Consider the following 16,522-nt stretch of genomic DNA (forward strand, 5'->3'; position numbering starts at 1 on the left):
ACCTGTGCTGTACTTGGGTTCATTCAGACATGCCCACATAGAACTAATCCATGGTTGATCATTACATGCAGCCCAAGGGGCTGGAACCCACTAAACTGGCACGCTGGCAGAAGCCAGCACAAGGTCTTTTGCTAGCGCAACTGAGCTTCCACCCCCTCCCCATGCCGCCCCACACCTCCCCCAAATCTGCTCTGCTGGGTTGGGAGACAGTCCAGAAGGTTGAACGGGGACAGGGGAAAGTGAAGATGACTTGTCTGGCAAGCGGGAATATGCACTGATGGAACGATCAGAAGAGCATGATGCTGAATTCCTCCATGTATCTTCCCTGTGGGCTTCCAGAAAAATGTGTCTGGCCACTGTTATAAAACTAATGTTGGGTATAAAGCACAATTCTTACACTAAACAAGTGGACTCTTATATATTGTTCGCTAAGCTGGCTTTAAAGTTCATACATTTATTTCCAAACTACATGAGTGCTGGAAAGTTTCGTCGTTGCAAGAGGCATGCAGCAATTTGCAAGCCACCAAATTCTGTGGGGAAATGGCTAGCTCTAAACTTTCATCAGGAGCTTTGCAATTGTGCGGAATAAGCACAGGGTCATCTGTGATAACCAGGGCAGAATGATCAAACCAACAACACATTTTGTTGCAAGTCCCCAAAATTGTACATAGATTAACTGGCACTGCAAATAACTCTTTCCTCCACTTTTAGAGGTACTGGAAGTGACTGTAGCAAGCTGTATCTCAGAACGTGACCGTGAAATTATTGGTCCTGTTGCCAAAAGATCACATAGCCAATTAATAATATGGTTAAAAGAATTAATTTGTAGCCCTTCTACTTCAAAGTAATATGAATAAGGCATTGACAAAAGTAGGTCTAAATCAAAAGGTAGGAAAGCATTAACCTAGCGCCACCCTAATAATTAGTTGTGAAGGTAATTAGCATTTAATGGTTTTTAAAAAGTTTCCCACCTGCATAATATGTTGAGCAGGGGGTAAAGGAGAAAGGAAATCTAAGGCTCATAATACTTTGATATTTCAGCATTTTAAATCAGTGCACATTGTGCTTTGAAAAAAAATATCTTTAAAGATGGCAACATTCATTTTTAATTAATAATTAATTTGAACATTGTCTTTTGCCATTTACTTCAAAACATTTGAATGTGTTTAGTTTTTACAGGGATTGTTTGTGCAGTATTAATTAGCATTCCCAAAGCAGAATGACATGACATTCCTCTAGCGCTGTTTGACTGGATTCATCTTCAGGCAGTTGTACATGCAAATACTTTTATTCTCTCCATGACTATGTTAAAAGATTTGATAGTTTCTAATTCCTAGAAAAGTTGCTGGCATGTCAGAATTTTGCAGGAGTAAAGCATCTAGTTCCCCCATGGATGAGTTATTTAAATTATGCACTTAAGATATTTTTGAAGCCAATATTTGGGTTGGTTTTTTTTTTTTAATGGAGTTAGGACAACTAGAAAGTATTAGAGAATTAGTGACAGTGTTGACATACTTTGAAATCAAATTCCCACCACTCAGTTTGCATCTGTGACACACCTTTAGGGCAAGGAAGTACAAGTTGTTTGACATCTGAAAACTACATTAAATACTCTTGTGATCATGTGTACGCACTTTCTATGACAAGACCCAGATTATTACTAAAGTTAGAATTCTACAGTAAAGAGCCAAGGCAGCCATGTATGACTCACAGCCCACTGCCACGCTAAATTATTTTTGCTATGCATTGGTTTTTATCAAATCACAACTTTTTGGGATTATTTTTGTTATTTCACTACAAGGGGATGTTTTGCATCTTCAGTTAACCATTGTGTAGTTAAATACTTGCAAGTATTGCAGTGGCATCAGTATACATGTAACATTGCGCCTTCAGTACAGTCAAACCTCAGTTGTTAAACGCAATCCGTTCCGGAAGCCCGTTCAGCTTCTGAAACGTTCAACAACCGAGGCGCAGCGTCTGATTGGTTGCAAGAGCTCCTTGCACTGGAGCGGAAGCCGCGTCGGACATTCAGCTTCTGAAAAAATGTTCAAAAACCAGAGCTGTTCAGGAGCCACAGTTTGCATTTCATAAAGAGACACTTAAAATAAAAAATAATGAGGAACATAATGAAGGGAAGGACAGGGGTGGGGAAATCTTACTGTAGCACAACCACAGGTTAGAATTCTTGCACTGTTTATACATGTTATGTCTCGGTATTGGCTGTGTTTATAGTTAAATAACATTGCTTTGTTTGTTCTTCCATTTGGCTTGGATTTGGTTTGGAGGGTTCAAGCTTCTTACATGCTTAGCACTCATGGGAATAAGAGGAGAGGTCCTCTTGTGGGCAGGAGGGGGGCAAGTTTACTGGTTCACTTTGCTTTTTATTATGTATTTTGGTGTCTTCATTTTGTATTTTTATGTTGTGATATTCGGATGAAGGGCAGTATACAAATTAAATAAATAAATAAAGCTTTAACCTGTAAATTAGAAAATAGAAGCATCATCACAGAGTTGCCCACCTCCATTTCATCTCTGGTCACTGGCCATTTAAATGAGGGATAGACCACACTTTCATTTTGGGGTAGCATTCGAAAGTAGGCAACATCTATCGCAATCTCATCCCACTGTGCAGAAGGCATGTGTGCTGCTGTCTGCTACAGCTGTGCATGTTTTCATAAGGAAATTCCACTCACTTTTTCATGACAGAATGACGTATGAAGTAGGCAGTGTAATAGTCAAGATGCTGGTGGTGGCAAATGGAATAAGCAAAGAGAAATCCCACAGAAACCAGGTCTGCAGACTCCTACTTTTGGTGTCAGAGCATAGGCTACCCATCTCTGACGTACAGTCTGCACTTCACATAGAGCTAGATGATGCATCTGGATTTTTGTCTTCTGCCAAATTGTTGCTTCAGCTTTTCACAATGCAGTGCATCCAATTTTTACAAAGCATTTTCTTCAGCTTCAAAATTCAGCAAGGCACTAATAGCAGTACCTGGGCATTTCCATTAAAGTGGTATTTTCAAGATGGGACTTGAAAGGATACATGGTCGTCTGCAGATATTTCCCCCGGTGGGAGGGGTGGAGACCAAATAATTCAAACTAGCAGAGATTCAGGGCTACCACTTCTGGTAGATCTAGTAACTGAGCAATGGCAAAGTACCTGAAAAACTTTGTGTACCAGATCTGCCCCTTGATTGTTTCTCGGTTGGGTAGACATGCGATCTTACCTATGGGTAGACCTGAAAACCAAGCCGGTGCTAAAACTAAGAAACGTGAATTTCTTCCCCTGGCTCCCCTCACCCCGCCTTTAATTAAATGAACTGGTACAACAATCTCTCTCTCTCTCTCTCTCTCTCTCTCTCTCTCTCACACACACACACACACACACACAAACACAAACACACTTTTTGTTGTTGTTTAGTCGTGTCCGACTCTTCGTGACCCCATGGACCAGAGCGCGCCAGGCACTCCTGTCTTCCACTGCCTCCCGCAGTTTGGTCAAACTCATGCTGGTAGCTTCGAGAACACTATCCAACCATCTCGTCCTCTGTCGTCCCCTTCTCCTTGTGCCCTCCATCTTTCCCAACGTCAGGGTCTTTTCCAGGGAGTCTTCTCTTCCCATGAGGTGGCCAAAGTATTGGAGCCTCAGCTTCACGATCTGTCCTTCCAGTGAGCACTCAGTTTGTTAAAAACACCAAGCATGTCAGCATAGCAACACTGGATTATACTCCAGGGTTATCATAGCTCCTATAATCCCCTTCCTCCTAGCAAAATGAGTATAACAATGCTGGTTTACTTTGCAGGGCTGGCAAAGCCCATGTTCTCAGCCACAGCCCTGGTGGGTATCATAATGCTGGACCTTTATCTATTTCAGCAGAGTAATTTTTAAAACGTTTATATACTGAAGGATTAAGTAACACTTTGGGGTGTGAAATAAGACCTAAGAAAGAACTCCTGTCTTTGCTGCTACCTTTTTGGTCTGGACATGACAAACCTCTCTCCAATCACAGCTAATGCTAAAGTCCTGGATTGTTTTGAGCACAGTAGAAATCACTTCTCCGCTGGGGTAGGCCAGCAGAAAGGGCTGATAAAGAAACTCTAGTTCTTTCTCTGAAGTCTAGACAATGGGTGATTCACTCAAGGCTTCTCTTTGCCTAATTGGCTAGATCTTCTTTCCTAAATGTCAGTCACTGATATATGACTTCATTCTTCCACTAAAAACACTGAGAGGCAGGAGCAGGTTAGTTTCTCACAACACAAATGGGACTAGTTCCTGCATGGTTTGCCTTGTATCTGCAGGTGCTAGGAACCTCCCCCCCCCAAAAAAAAAAGGGGGGGGGAAAGAATGAGAGCTGGGAATCCAAGGATTATGGTTCATCCAGGGAGGGCATTTCCCTCTGCTTGAGGACGCCCATGAAAAGCACACAAAGTGATGTTCAAATGTCAAGACAGTTTATACTGTTAAAAGGTAAAGGTACCCCTGCCCGTACGGGCCAGTCTTGACAGACTCTAGGGTTGTGCGCTCATCTCACTCTATAGGCCAGGAGCCGGCGCTGTCCGCAGACACTTCCGGGTCACGTGGCCAGCGTGACAAGCTGCATCTGGCGAGCCAGCGCAGCACACAGAACACCGTTTACCTTCCCGCTGGTAAGCGGTCCCTATTTATCTACTTGCACTTTTGGGGGTGCTTTTGAACTGCTAGGTTGGCAGGCGCTGGGACCGAGCGACGGGAGCGCACCCCGCCGCGGGGATTTGAACCGCCGACCATGCGATCGGCAAGTCCTAGGCACTGAGGTTTTACCCACAGCGCCACCCGCGTCCCCTTTATACGGTTAGCTGGATATAATTATCCGCTAGCATTCAAAGCAAAGGTATTGATACCATCCTAGGTAGTTACTTCTACTGAGCACCTTGTACGGTGATACTCTTCTTTTCCTTTACAAAATATACTTCCCTGCCATAAAGTAAATTGTTTTTAACAATTCCAGTAGGTGTATCCTTTAAACTTTATCACAAACTATAGAGTGCCTTGTTAACATGACAGCTAAGCAAGTATAACACTCCTGCAGAAATCTTATTGCCATCCGATTCACTGCTTTTCTTTATAATACACTGAAAATCCTTCTAATCTCTCCTTACCCCTCCACTCCACTCTTTTGAAACATTAGAAAGTAGTCACATAATTACAGCTTGGGGACATAACACTTTCATCCTGACATGCTCCAAAGGTAGCCACAAAGCAAATTGTTCCATGCTGTGTGCGCCACTAGAGCACAGTGGCTTTAAACAACAGTCAGCTTTATTAAAAACTCCTCTCTTCCCAGAATGGACAAACAAAAGAATTACTCGGATGTAAACATAAGGGAAAGTTGCACTCAGTGAGTTATTTATAGTTAACCCCTTCAGAAGAAAGAGTCACTTAAGTTAAAAGGAATGACTGGGAATTCTGGTACCAAGGAAGGAAAAGCAAAGTCTTTTTTTAAAACTCCCAGTACTGATCTTTGGAGACTACCTTTCTTTTCTTTCTGTTGTCTCTTCCCTCGCCCCCCTTCCCAGCTGTAACAGGCCTTATAAGACTTTTATATAGGAATTCTAAACCATGTGGGACATATAAAATATTCTGCTCATCAACTCTGAACAGTTATGGGGTTTCGAGTAATGTGTGAACCAATGTTTCTTTCATTTTCACATTTCTCAATGGTATCCTAGCCCAAAAAAAGAATGTGAGTATTCTCAGATTGGTTATTTTAGGAAAGCAGTGCTTATCTACGGGCAGGATATACTCAAGTTACTGTAGCATATGGGGACGCAAATGAAGCCCATTGTCCCATCTAATACGGTATCGCCAACTCTGATTGGTGGTGGCTTTCCAAAGACTTGGATAGAGGTTTTTCATGCCCATAATTCTACCTGAAATCCTTTAACTGGAGGTGTTGGGAATTGAATCTGAGACCTTATACACTGATAAAAGAGCTGATGTGCTTTGAATGTATAAGCATGAGAAGGCATGTGCTCTGAACCTGTGCTATGGTGGCTTTTTGCCCAATATCGCTTATACAGTGGTGCCCCGCAAGACGAATGCCTCGCAAGATGAAAAACCCACTAGATGAAAGGGTTTTCCATTTTTTGATGCGCTTCGCAAGACGATTTCCCCTATGGGCTTGCGAGTCTTGCGATTTTTTTTCACTCCCCCCCTTTTTCTAAGCCGCTAATAGCCTTTTAGCCGCTAAGCCTTTAATAGCCGCTAAGCCGCTAATAGCCTTTTAGCCGCTAAGCCTTTAATAGCCGCTAAGCCGCTAATAGCGCTAAGCCGCTAATAGGGTTGCTTCGCAAGACGAAAAAACCGCTAGACGTAGAGACTCGCGGAACGGATTATTTTCGTCTTGCGAGGCACCACTGTACATTTTATAATTATGGATATTAACGAGACTTTCTGTTGAGGAGAACTAAAATAAAGGGAGTACAGTCATACCTCGGGTTGAATATGCTTCAGGTTATGCTCTGCAGCGACCCGGAAGTTACGGAATGTGTTATTTCCAGTTTTCACCTCATGCGCAGACACTCAAAATGACATCATGCGCAGAAGCAGCGAATCATGACCCACGCTTCAGGATGCGAACGGGGCTCTGGAACAGATCCCGTACGCATCCAGAGGTACCACTGTATATGTCAGATTCACAGTACAAATGTTTCGCGGCTACCGTTTCGTCTGCTTTGAGGTCCATTCTAAAACGCAGCCTTTGTTGTGGATGTTGAAGGAGAAACAGGTTTTCCCTTCTCCCAAATCTTGGTTCCCATCTTTCTGAACTCTCTTCAACCTGGTGAATACAAATCCGCCCTGCTAGGAACATAGAAGGGGACCCCTTTTCTGGGGCCACTTTAAAGGTGATGCTGCACCCATGTCTCTCACAAGCACTTGATGGAGGTTTTCAAAATCCATTAGGTTAAGTATATTTCTGCTCAGCAACCCTAACGTCCAAACACACAGATCAGAAATGAACCTTTAACCCTGCGCAGCTATATCTGGTGCCTGGATTCAGCACCTACTGTGATACAGCAATGTCAAGCTACAAGGGAATGCAAGCATATAAATAGGAGAATTACACAGAGAGATTTCACATATTTGCTGTTAAATTTGACAACACAGGATTATTCCTCCATGCCATTCACACATATGTAAAAAGTTTCAGTAGGAAAACGCTACATGTGATTTTGAAAATCTATATAGAAAGCTGTGGATCTAGCCAAACAGATCTTGTGTTTCTCAAAGCAGTCATAAAAACCGCCCATGAGAGGCAGCCCTTGGTAGTCCAGGAAGTAGTTCCATCACTATAAGGGTACAATGAAAGTGCCACAGGTTGACTGGGGTGTTGTTTATAGTGCATTTTGCTGCCTCGCGTTACGAGCAACTGTTATATAGTTCACGTTTCCCTACAGGCTTTCATAAACTAAATAACTCAGCAAAAGGATCATTTCTTCCCGGTGATCCTTTTCAGGAAAAGCTGTATGTTGAGGCAAATGCCTCTGTCTTGATGTAGCAATGCACAGTTCAAAACCCTGAACTGGATGAAAGATTTGAGGTGCACTTGACACATCTGGAGAGTTTCAAAGCCCCCTACTAATATTAATGAATGTTTGCATTTCATTCATTTCAGTTTCTGAAACTATCATGTGGCTTGCTTCCCTTTTGGCAGCTAAATGGGCTATTCTCCTTCTCATGGTGCGATTCCTGGTTTCACACCAAGTGGCTGTTGCTGATCAGTATAACAACAGGCAATTCTACGTGTGTGTTTTTTCTGGGGTTGTGTCATTCCCATCCACTCAGAACGTCCCAGCTATTTCAAACCACTTCAAAGTGAAAGTTTACATACTGGATTATTATTTTTATTTTGCCTTGCCAAATTAAAAGGGTTAGATTTTGTTGACTGCAACATCCAGGATTGCGGGTTATAAATCAAGAGAGACTTGGAACTTACCCTTACTTTATTTTCGGGGATTACTTTAAACACCAGTTATTTACAAAGGAAACTGGATTTTCCTTAACGGGTCGTATTATTACTGTTCACATGATATTGCCAATAAAATCTGATTCCCTTTTATAAAGTCTCTTTAACAAGACACTGCTTACTTGCTGGGGTATTTTACATATCAAAAGCTACCAAACAACAAAAAAGAGGAAGGTAATTTGTATTTGTAAAGGGGTTGTTGTGAATATGATTTACGGACAACATTTTTCAATTGTTATCATGCCCGTTTTGTATAATCAACCCTTGTTCCCCCATGGGTTATTCACGTGCTATTCTATAATGAGAAATTTGGCAGATCTCATCTCTTTAGTGCATCCTTAGTGCCCACCACGAGCTGAGGATCATGTTCTGCCTTGTTTACAGCTGACAGCGTTATTATTCTCATTAGGACTCTGCTTTCTTATCATATTGTTGTGTTGAGCGAGCCTTTTCCTCTCCGTTTGTGTTTCCTGGCAGGGCTTTTCTTCCCTTATTGACAGTTTGTAAAAATATGCATTAATTTGGAGTTTAAAGCATGTATCATGGTGTCTCTTTGCTGTGTTTGCTTGAAGTTGATTAATGATAGAACCTCACTTGGGGTCGTCCTCTGGAGACTTGCCTCACAGGTTCTGCATGTTAACTAGAGAAGCAGAACACACAGTAACCGATGATTAGCCCAGCCTCCAGAAGCTCAGTGGGCTGATAAACCACTGTTTTGCTTTACAGATGCTTATTTCATTTATTTATCCGAAGATTGTATTAATCAAGCTAATGTGTCACTCGAGAGCATTTTCCCTAAATCCCACGAAGAAACCTTAAAGAAGCAAAGGCTTGCTTCCTGGTTTTATTTTCTATTGAATCTTGGCGTACTTAGGATTTCTCTACCCCCACTCCCCCGTTGCCCTTTGCAGCCAAACTAAGATTCACAATGTGACATGTATTTGTGAAAAAACAGGCCGGGGGGGGGGGGGGAGAGAGCTGTGCTCCATATCAACCGTTAAAAAGGGGGAGAGTTTCAAGCACCTTAGGATCTCTCCCCCTTTGTCATTTTCCTTGTTTGGTAGGAGAGATTGTATTTCCAGGTTCTTGGAAACCTTTGGGGGGAAAAACTCCAGTTGCTATAAAATGATAGGTGTTTTAATTATACAAAAATAGGTGCTTTATTCTAAAGAGCTGAATAACCTTTTTGAATTGTGGGTCACTTTTTCTAACCCAAACAGGGTTGGTTGTTTTTTTTTTAAGTAATTAATTGCTCACCAACATTTCCTCTTTCCTTTTCTTATGTTCACAGGCACCCGGTTCATGTTAAAGAAGAACCATTAGATCCAGATGAAAATGAAGGCCCGCTGTCCTTAGTGACAACAGCCAATCACAGTCCAGAGTTTGACCACGACAGAGATTATGAAGACGAAAATGTAAATGAGGACATTGAATGAATATGTCTGTGATGTGATCCTGCAAATGAAGATCACGGGGAGGGAGGAAAAAAAACATATACTTCAAAATTAGCTGTGAAACCTCTCCCCCATTATTGTACAGTCTGGAGGAAACACTTGGTCCATTTTGACAGCTATAAAGTACGTTAACTCTTAGTGCCATCAAGTATCCCATTTGGGAGTATTTTTGATTTTTCTACTTTTTGTTGAAAAAAAACAAAACAAAGGAATTTGTACTCTGTGCATTGGATGGACTTGTTTGGTACTTGGGATTCCCTCTCGCAGTCAACATCAGTGTTGTAAATTTGTTCAACCAATTCATTTATCCACAATTTGGCAGCAGACTTTGGACTGCAATTCTTCCAATTTGGGACACCGAAGACATCAAGCTGAGCATGTACACATAATTGCAGATCAAGCCTTTGCCCAGATTTTGAGGATTCCAATGGACAATATTTGCACAGTATCGCATGTTGATTATCACTGCCTTCACTTTTTCTTTCTTTGCTTCCATTTGGGATGGGGAAGTCGTGTGCGTGTGTGCACACGTGCATCTACATGTGTGCGTGCATAAGTGTGTGTGTGTACTGAAGAGGGGTTAAAAGAAAATTCTCCCAATTTTTTTAGTGTATAACTTTGATTTCCCCCCTACTTCTCCTTCACCATTTTAAGTTCTGACCTCAGGCCTCAACTGGCCAGAGCCTTTTGAGGCTTAAATGTTTTCTGTACTTTTGTGATGAATGTTAATAGGTGTTTTTATTATACAAAGCTGAATGTCCTTGGAATTGTTTGTAGTTCTTTTTCTACCATTCATTCCAGTTTCCTTCAGATGCCATCATGTTTTCTTTAGCTATGGAAAACATTCCAGTTTGGGCTATATTCCCACTCCTCACCCCCCCCCCCCAAAAAAAAGAAAAAGGTTTCAAAAGCTGCTGTAACCGTGTGCAAAGATATCTTTGATCAGAAAGAAAGGTAGTTGCAAGAATTGAGAATGAAAGGCAAACCAGCACAAAACAGTATATAGGATGCGGTGCAAATTCATTCCACAGAGCAGTGTATGTTGTTATCATCGTTCAGAGTTTTGTTTCTGGGCTTTCATTTCTTTTTTTGCAGTAATGGTAAATATTTAGTAACACAAACTTTTAACAGCACAAAAAACACTGAACATACACCATGCAGGGTTTTATTATGTCAGAAATGAATATAATCGTGGAAAGCTCTTAGCCTTTTAACCTGAGTTTCTGGGACATCAAATGCTTCTGGAATATCTAAAATACCAATCTGCCTATACATATTTTCGATTCACGTTCGAAAGTGGGCATTATGGGAGCATTGTACGTGATTAAACAGTTTGAGAATTGACTGGTGGTATCCATCAGCTTGAATACAATTTAGGTTTTGGATTCACCTTCTAGGGAAGGCCCACTAGTTGTAAAGTGTTAATAATTTTAACTCTGCAAACTGCAGTTAAGAACATTACACAATACTACACCAACCAGTATCAGAAACTGACAACTTGAAACCTGTGGGTGAATTAGCACTGTTGCAAGTTGCAGCATTCTTCAAAGCAAATGTGGGCAGGCAGCTGCTGTTAGAACATTGGTACCCATTGATCACCGCACATCTAAACACTTTCCATTCTCCAGCCACTTCTCCGTAACTCACTTATTTATGTCGGACTATAGCTTTTTAATTTCAAACGCCTTTCTGTTTTTTTTAATTTATATTCTACTTTTGTACCTTTCCCCCTAAAATTACCAAAGATATTACACAAAGGTAAATTATGTTCTCTGTTATATGCTTTATCTTATGAAGCCAAATATCCTCTTATTGTTGATCAAAGGAGGTGAAAGAATTTAGAAGCAAATGTCAAGATACGGGCTATGGCTAACCTGAGAAGGGAAACTGCTCCTTTATTAGAGTCTAAGTTAGAAGACCAAGTAGATTGCTGAACCAAAGTTGTTGTTGTTTTGTTTTTTGTTTTGTTTTTGTTTCTTTACAGGGACCAAATGTATTTCTGTAAAGAAAGACCTTTTAAGGCTAAAGCTATGGAACAGTATTAAGTGAAGGGAGCATGTAAGGACAGCATTTCATCCTGAGAAAACAGGAGAGTAGTCTAATTTTCCTGCAAAACAAAGGAGATGCTTACATAATATTCAGAAGAACTCTCGCAACTTAAACTGAACCATATAATAGTATCTCAAGAATTTTATTTTCTAACCTTTTGTTTGGTCTCCGGCCTTGCAAATCCTATTCACTTTTGTTAAAAGCAAATTGCAAGGCAATTTCTGTTTAATTTGCTTTAATCTGTGCACAGGACCTTAGAGTGATTGTGACTGTTGTTGTGTTTGGGGTTTTTTTTCCCCTTTGAAATTTGGTCAGCATCTTCCATGCAGAATAACACTCCTGTCCCCTTGTAAACTTTGGTACCATTCAAGTCAATGGGAGATTTTTGCCATTAACTTCAACTGGATGCAAATTGCTGCATCCTTTACTGACAGTGAAATATATAAAAACACAACTTCCCACCCACCCCCTATTCCTGATTTTGTTTTAATTTAAAGGAGGGCAGTCTGTGGTCATTTGAAACATTTTGGAAACAAACCGTATTCAGGCAGCGCCATGGCGTGCAGGAGATGGCCAGGGGGGATCACAAGAAGCGATCCCTGTGCTTCAAAACTGAGTGGTTTTGCTGGTTAGCTTGGTATTCCAAAAGGGGATAAAAATCTGGTAGATTAGTTCATTCTCAGCATGTGTAGCTAGACGAGTAAAGATAACAGCATGAGAAACTGTTAGTACGCATACCTCAGTTCAAACTGTTAGGGAATGAGTAATTTTTTTTAAAAAAACCTACATTTCACTCAGTTGCACTTAGTTATATGTCTTGCATGCATAGTCTAAAGACTGTAGCAAAATAATAAAAGAGAAAATGAAATAATAAAAAATTAGACTTACCGTATCTTGCAGGTATCACTGACCTGCAGAAGAACCAAGAGAAAAATCTCAGGCTTTACATCAAGCAAACTTTGCTATTTTTTACAAATTTCTGATTCTGTGTCCCTTTCAATAATAACAATTGTTCCTATAGGGTGGGGTTTATTATGTTGTACATATATAGCCCAATGTGTCTCTGTGATCCTTTTTGTCTTTTGGTGGGTGGGATGGGGCGGCAGGGGAAAGAAATGGGGAGGGAGAAGGTCCTTTTTTAATAAAAAAAAATATCATTCCTCAAAAGGAATAAATGCATACCTGTTAAAACACCCTTTGCTTTTTGTGCAACTGCTTTATATAAACTATACTTTTAAAAAATGCTTTGGGGGAAAAATCCTACTGTATGTAATGGAATTGCAGAATATGCTGCACATATATTTTATTTAGTTATCCTTGCTTTAAGACTATTGGATGACATTTGCTGACATGTGGGAGAAAATCCCAAACTCTCTGTTTTGGTTTTGGCAGATTCCCCCCCCCCCTTCTGGCTTCTAAAATGTAACATAGTTGACAAATGATTCCCAACCCCCCAACCCCCCTGTTATGGATCAAATCATTTTTGTACAGGTTTTTTTGTTGTTGCTGTTGTTGCTGTTATGCTGTTTTGTTTTCATTTTAAATACTTTCCCTGCCCCTTCTGTTATTTCCCTACCACTGCCTATTTCTGGCTGTCTTAAGGGGCGGGGAAAAGTTGTTTCAAAAAAATGTTTTCTCCTCCTGCAGTAAATACTTTGCATGATGAATTCCAAGGTCACACTTTCAAAGTTTTATCAGTGAAGTAGTGATTAATAATGGAGAGTGTCAAAAATTATTGAACTTTTGTATAAAAAGAAATACTTTACAAGGTGCCAAGATGTAAAGACAATTTGTTACATGCTCTGTTTTTATTTTATTTTCTCTCAAAAGAAAAGCGTACATTATGAAAGTAGTACAGGTGAACCACTGTCAGGAATGAGAGTCGAAGCCAACCTTATCCACACACACACACACACACACACACACACACACAAAATAAAAACCTCTCCATGGAACTGACTGAGCTCTCTTCCCTCCCCCAGCTGAGCTCGGCTGTCAGCTCTGATCACCTGTTCCAGAGCAAAAGGCAGGGATGGAAGAGGGGAAAGTCTTCCTCCCCACATAGACTCCAAATGCAGCAACGTGTCTGCAGTTTCCTGCTGCATTTGCAGACCTCTAGACGGAAATGAATACCCTGCATGTACCCCTAAGGGCTGGATGCAGCGGGTTCTCTTAGCAACTTCTTGCACCGACAGTAGAAAGAGTTCCATAGCCAGAACCCTCTTTTTGTGTAAAGCTCATCCCTTCTCTGGATTGGGACAACGCAGTTCAAATGCTTAAAACCTGCTGGATTTCTACATTTGACCAGAGGCAGAAGAAAATGTGGGGGGGGGGGGGGGGAGAATCAAGGCTTATGTTAAACTTCAGTAAGGAAATACAATAAATAAAAATGTTTGATTCTCCTTTAGGAGAGCCCAGCCATAGCACCCACGATCAGCTTATCAGGGGTGGGAGAAGGAGGAGATGGGGAGGGGGTATGAATCTACGAATAATACAAATCATTAGATATTTTATATATAAATATATATATAAAAATATATCAAAGTTTAAAAAAATAATTTTGAACTGTTGTAGTTTTCAGAATGCTGACAAGCTACGTTCCTTATAGCATGGAGAATGTGTTTTAAACTCTTTTGGAAAGTTTTGGTATCTTTTTTGCTTAACGTACTTTTTAGATGTCGCGGAAAACTAATTTATCATTCTTAAAAGTCTTTGAGAGTTACATTTGCAGACCCGTTCCACGTTTTTAAACAGGCCCAGAGTTAGTAACAGGATATCTCCTTCCCAAAAGCCTTGATGAAAATGGTACAGTCCAGACTGTTAGCATGGTTCTTCATGTGTATGTGCTGCCAGTAACAAGATTCCCCCTTTTTTTGTTTTGGTTTGGTTTTTGAGGCATACAAGAAACTCATTCCTTACATCAACTGTAATTCCATCATTCCATGTCTGTTGATGCAGACAATAAAATGTTGTGTAGTCAGTACTTATTACTGACATTATAGCATTCTCTAATGCAATAAAAGTGCTGGTTGTTCACACTGGTGATATTTGTTGCCATGGGCCATGTGTTTTTTGCTTTCCCTGTATGCTGGTGCCGCACTCAAATATACCACACCTATGTCTACTTGTACCCTTGGAAGTTCATCAGCAGGAGCCTTCCAGCCATTCATAGCTTTAACGGGAGGTGGTGTCCTTCATTGGCACAGGCAATTTTTTAAAATTTTTGTTTCCATGTCGGGAAGGAATACAGTGGGTGAAGGTGCCAGTTTTTAATCAAGTCGTTGCCTTAAAACCAAACTTCACTAACCATGCAGACTCTGTACCCACCTACTGAGAAAATACGATCAAAACCATCACTTAGACCATGATCCTTTTCACATTTTCCTTGGTGCAAGTCCCAATGAACTCGGTGCCATCCTAAGCTGCCTACTTAAAAGACCCGCTGTTACCCTAGTAAAAACCTGGGAACTATTTATGGATTTACCCTGAAAGATTAAAAAAAGGAAGAAACAAATGCAGCAAAACAAAATTGAAGTGCAACTGGCTAACTTGTAAAGCTTTTCCAAATTGTGAATGCAAATACTTCTGTTATTCATTCAAGCCCAGAACAAACTGATGGCAAAAAAACAAACAAAAACTTTAGACCATATATATATGAATGAACAGTGGTGTGGGACTTTTCAGCACGGTACTGTTACAAGCCACCCCAATCTCCGCCAGGCGGTAGCAAGAGATTCCAGGGGTCTTGGCACTTAACCAGGGTTGCTTCTCCATTGGGAAATTGAGGCACAGTGGAGACTAATATCTTTAAGAAATATGGTTACACATATTCGCACCTGACACCTTCAAAGGAGAACATTACACCCCAAGAGTGTCTCCTTTGAGTGGCTCCTCTCATAGCTCCAGCAAGTTTGGGTTCAAAGCAGCAACCAGTCATGATCGGCAGCCAGCCTCTCTGGATTTGGGTTCACTTTTCTCACACGATGCTCCTCCACTAATGCCAGCAGCTGCCATTTCATGCAGATGGACGCTTTTGGATCCAAAGTCACTATCAACATGCCAAGTCAAGAGTTACTCTGTGCAAACGGTTCCTTCGCTCCTGTTTATCTGATCTTCTGATTATGTGCATCTTCCGAATTTCCCACAGGCCATTCAGATTAATGAAGTTGAAGAGTCATGCTGTGAGCTCACAGCAGTTCCATTGATTTCAGTACCATTGGTTTTGGCATAAGTCCTTCACTTAAGAAACACAGATGCTTTGCAAAACTCGATGGCCAATACATTAGGCCACTCTTCAAGAGCATCATTGTCCCTATAGGCAAATTGTAAGGAGGGAGTACAGTCCTCCCACCTCTCTTTGAGTAAGCATACGTTTATCTTCTACATCAAGGAAAATAAAAAAGTGTTTAATAACTAGCAATAGCAGGAACTAAAATTTCAGAGAAAAGCATTTTCATGAATAATTCATTAAAATTTCACATCTGCAAGATTAGTCATCCAAATAAAATGCTAATGTCAAAAACATGCACCGTCTATAATATTCTCATCAAGCAATCTTTTTGCATATAATGATAAATGCTTGAATTAGTAGAAATGATTTTATAAAAATACTCTATCATAACATTAAATGGATGGGGAAAGTTATGTTAATTGATGTCAATAGCGTATTGAACTATTATTGATTTTTCATCAGCTGATGTAACAGCAATGTTATTAGCAGAAATTAATAGGTAATGCACCTTTATGGCTACAATAATACTGGGAAACCGTCCTAGATCTATCTACCTTCCTTTCATTCCTTATAGTAGATTTTAACTTTTTTCACAAATAGTGTATTTTACACTATGTATATCTAGGGAGAAAATTCTCAATTTATTTCACCTGTCAGTTGCAATACAGTGAGTAAAGTAAATTTGTCTACAGAAGACCATAACACTGCAGCGTTCATAATGCTACATTATCAACGCTCTCCACTGCTGGGTTTAGCTGCAACAGGCATAGGCAAACTCGG

General features: G+C 40.6%; 1 protein-coding gene across 25 annotated transcripts in view; it reads left to right on the top strand.

The window, feature by feature from the left end:
- FOXP1 (forkhead box P1) overlaps positions 1-14,554 on the top strand; it is a 526,973-nt gene extending 512,419 nt beyond the window's left edge. For all 25 annotated transcript variants that reach the window (XM_028719402.2, XM_077925035.1, XM_077925033.1 and 22 more), the window contains one exon: positions 9,300-14,554. In XM_028719402.2, the coding sequence (XP_028575235.2) occupies positions 9,300-9,444 (145 nt within the window). In that variant the 3' untranslated portion in view covers positions 9,445-14,554. The remainder of the gene's footprint in view (positions 1-9,299) is intronic.
- The last annotated feature ends 1,968 nt before the right edge of the window (positions 14,555-16,522 follow it).

Source organism: Podarcis muralis, chromosome 2 (assembly GCF_964188315.1).
Source record: "Podarcis muralis chromosome 2, rPodMur119.hap1.1, whole genome shotgun sequence".
In the NCBI taxonomy this organism is placed as follows: domain Eukaryota; kingdom Metazoa; phylum Chordata; class Lepidosauria; order Squamata; family Lacertidae; genus Podarcis; species Podarcis muralis.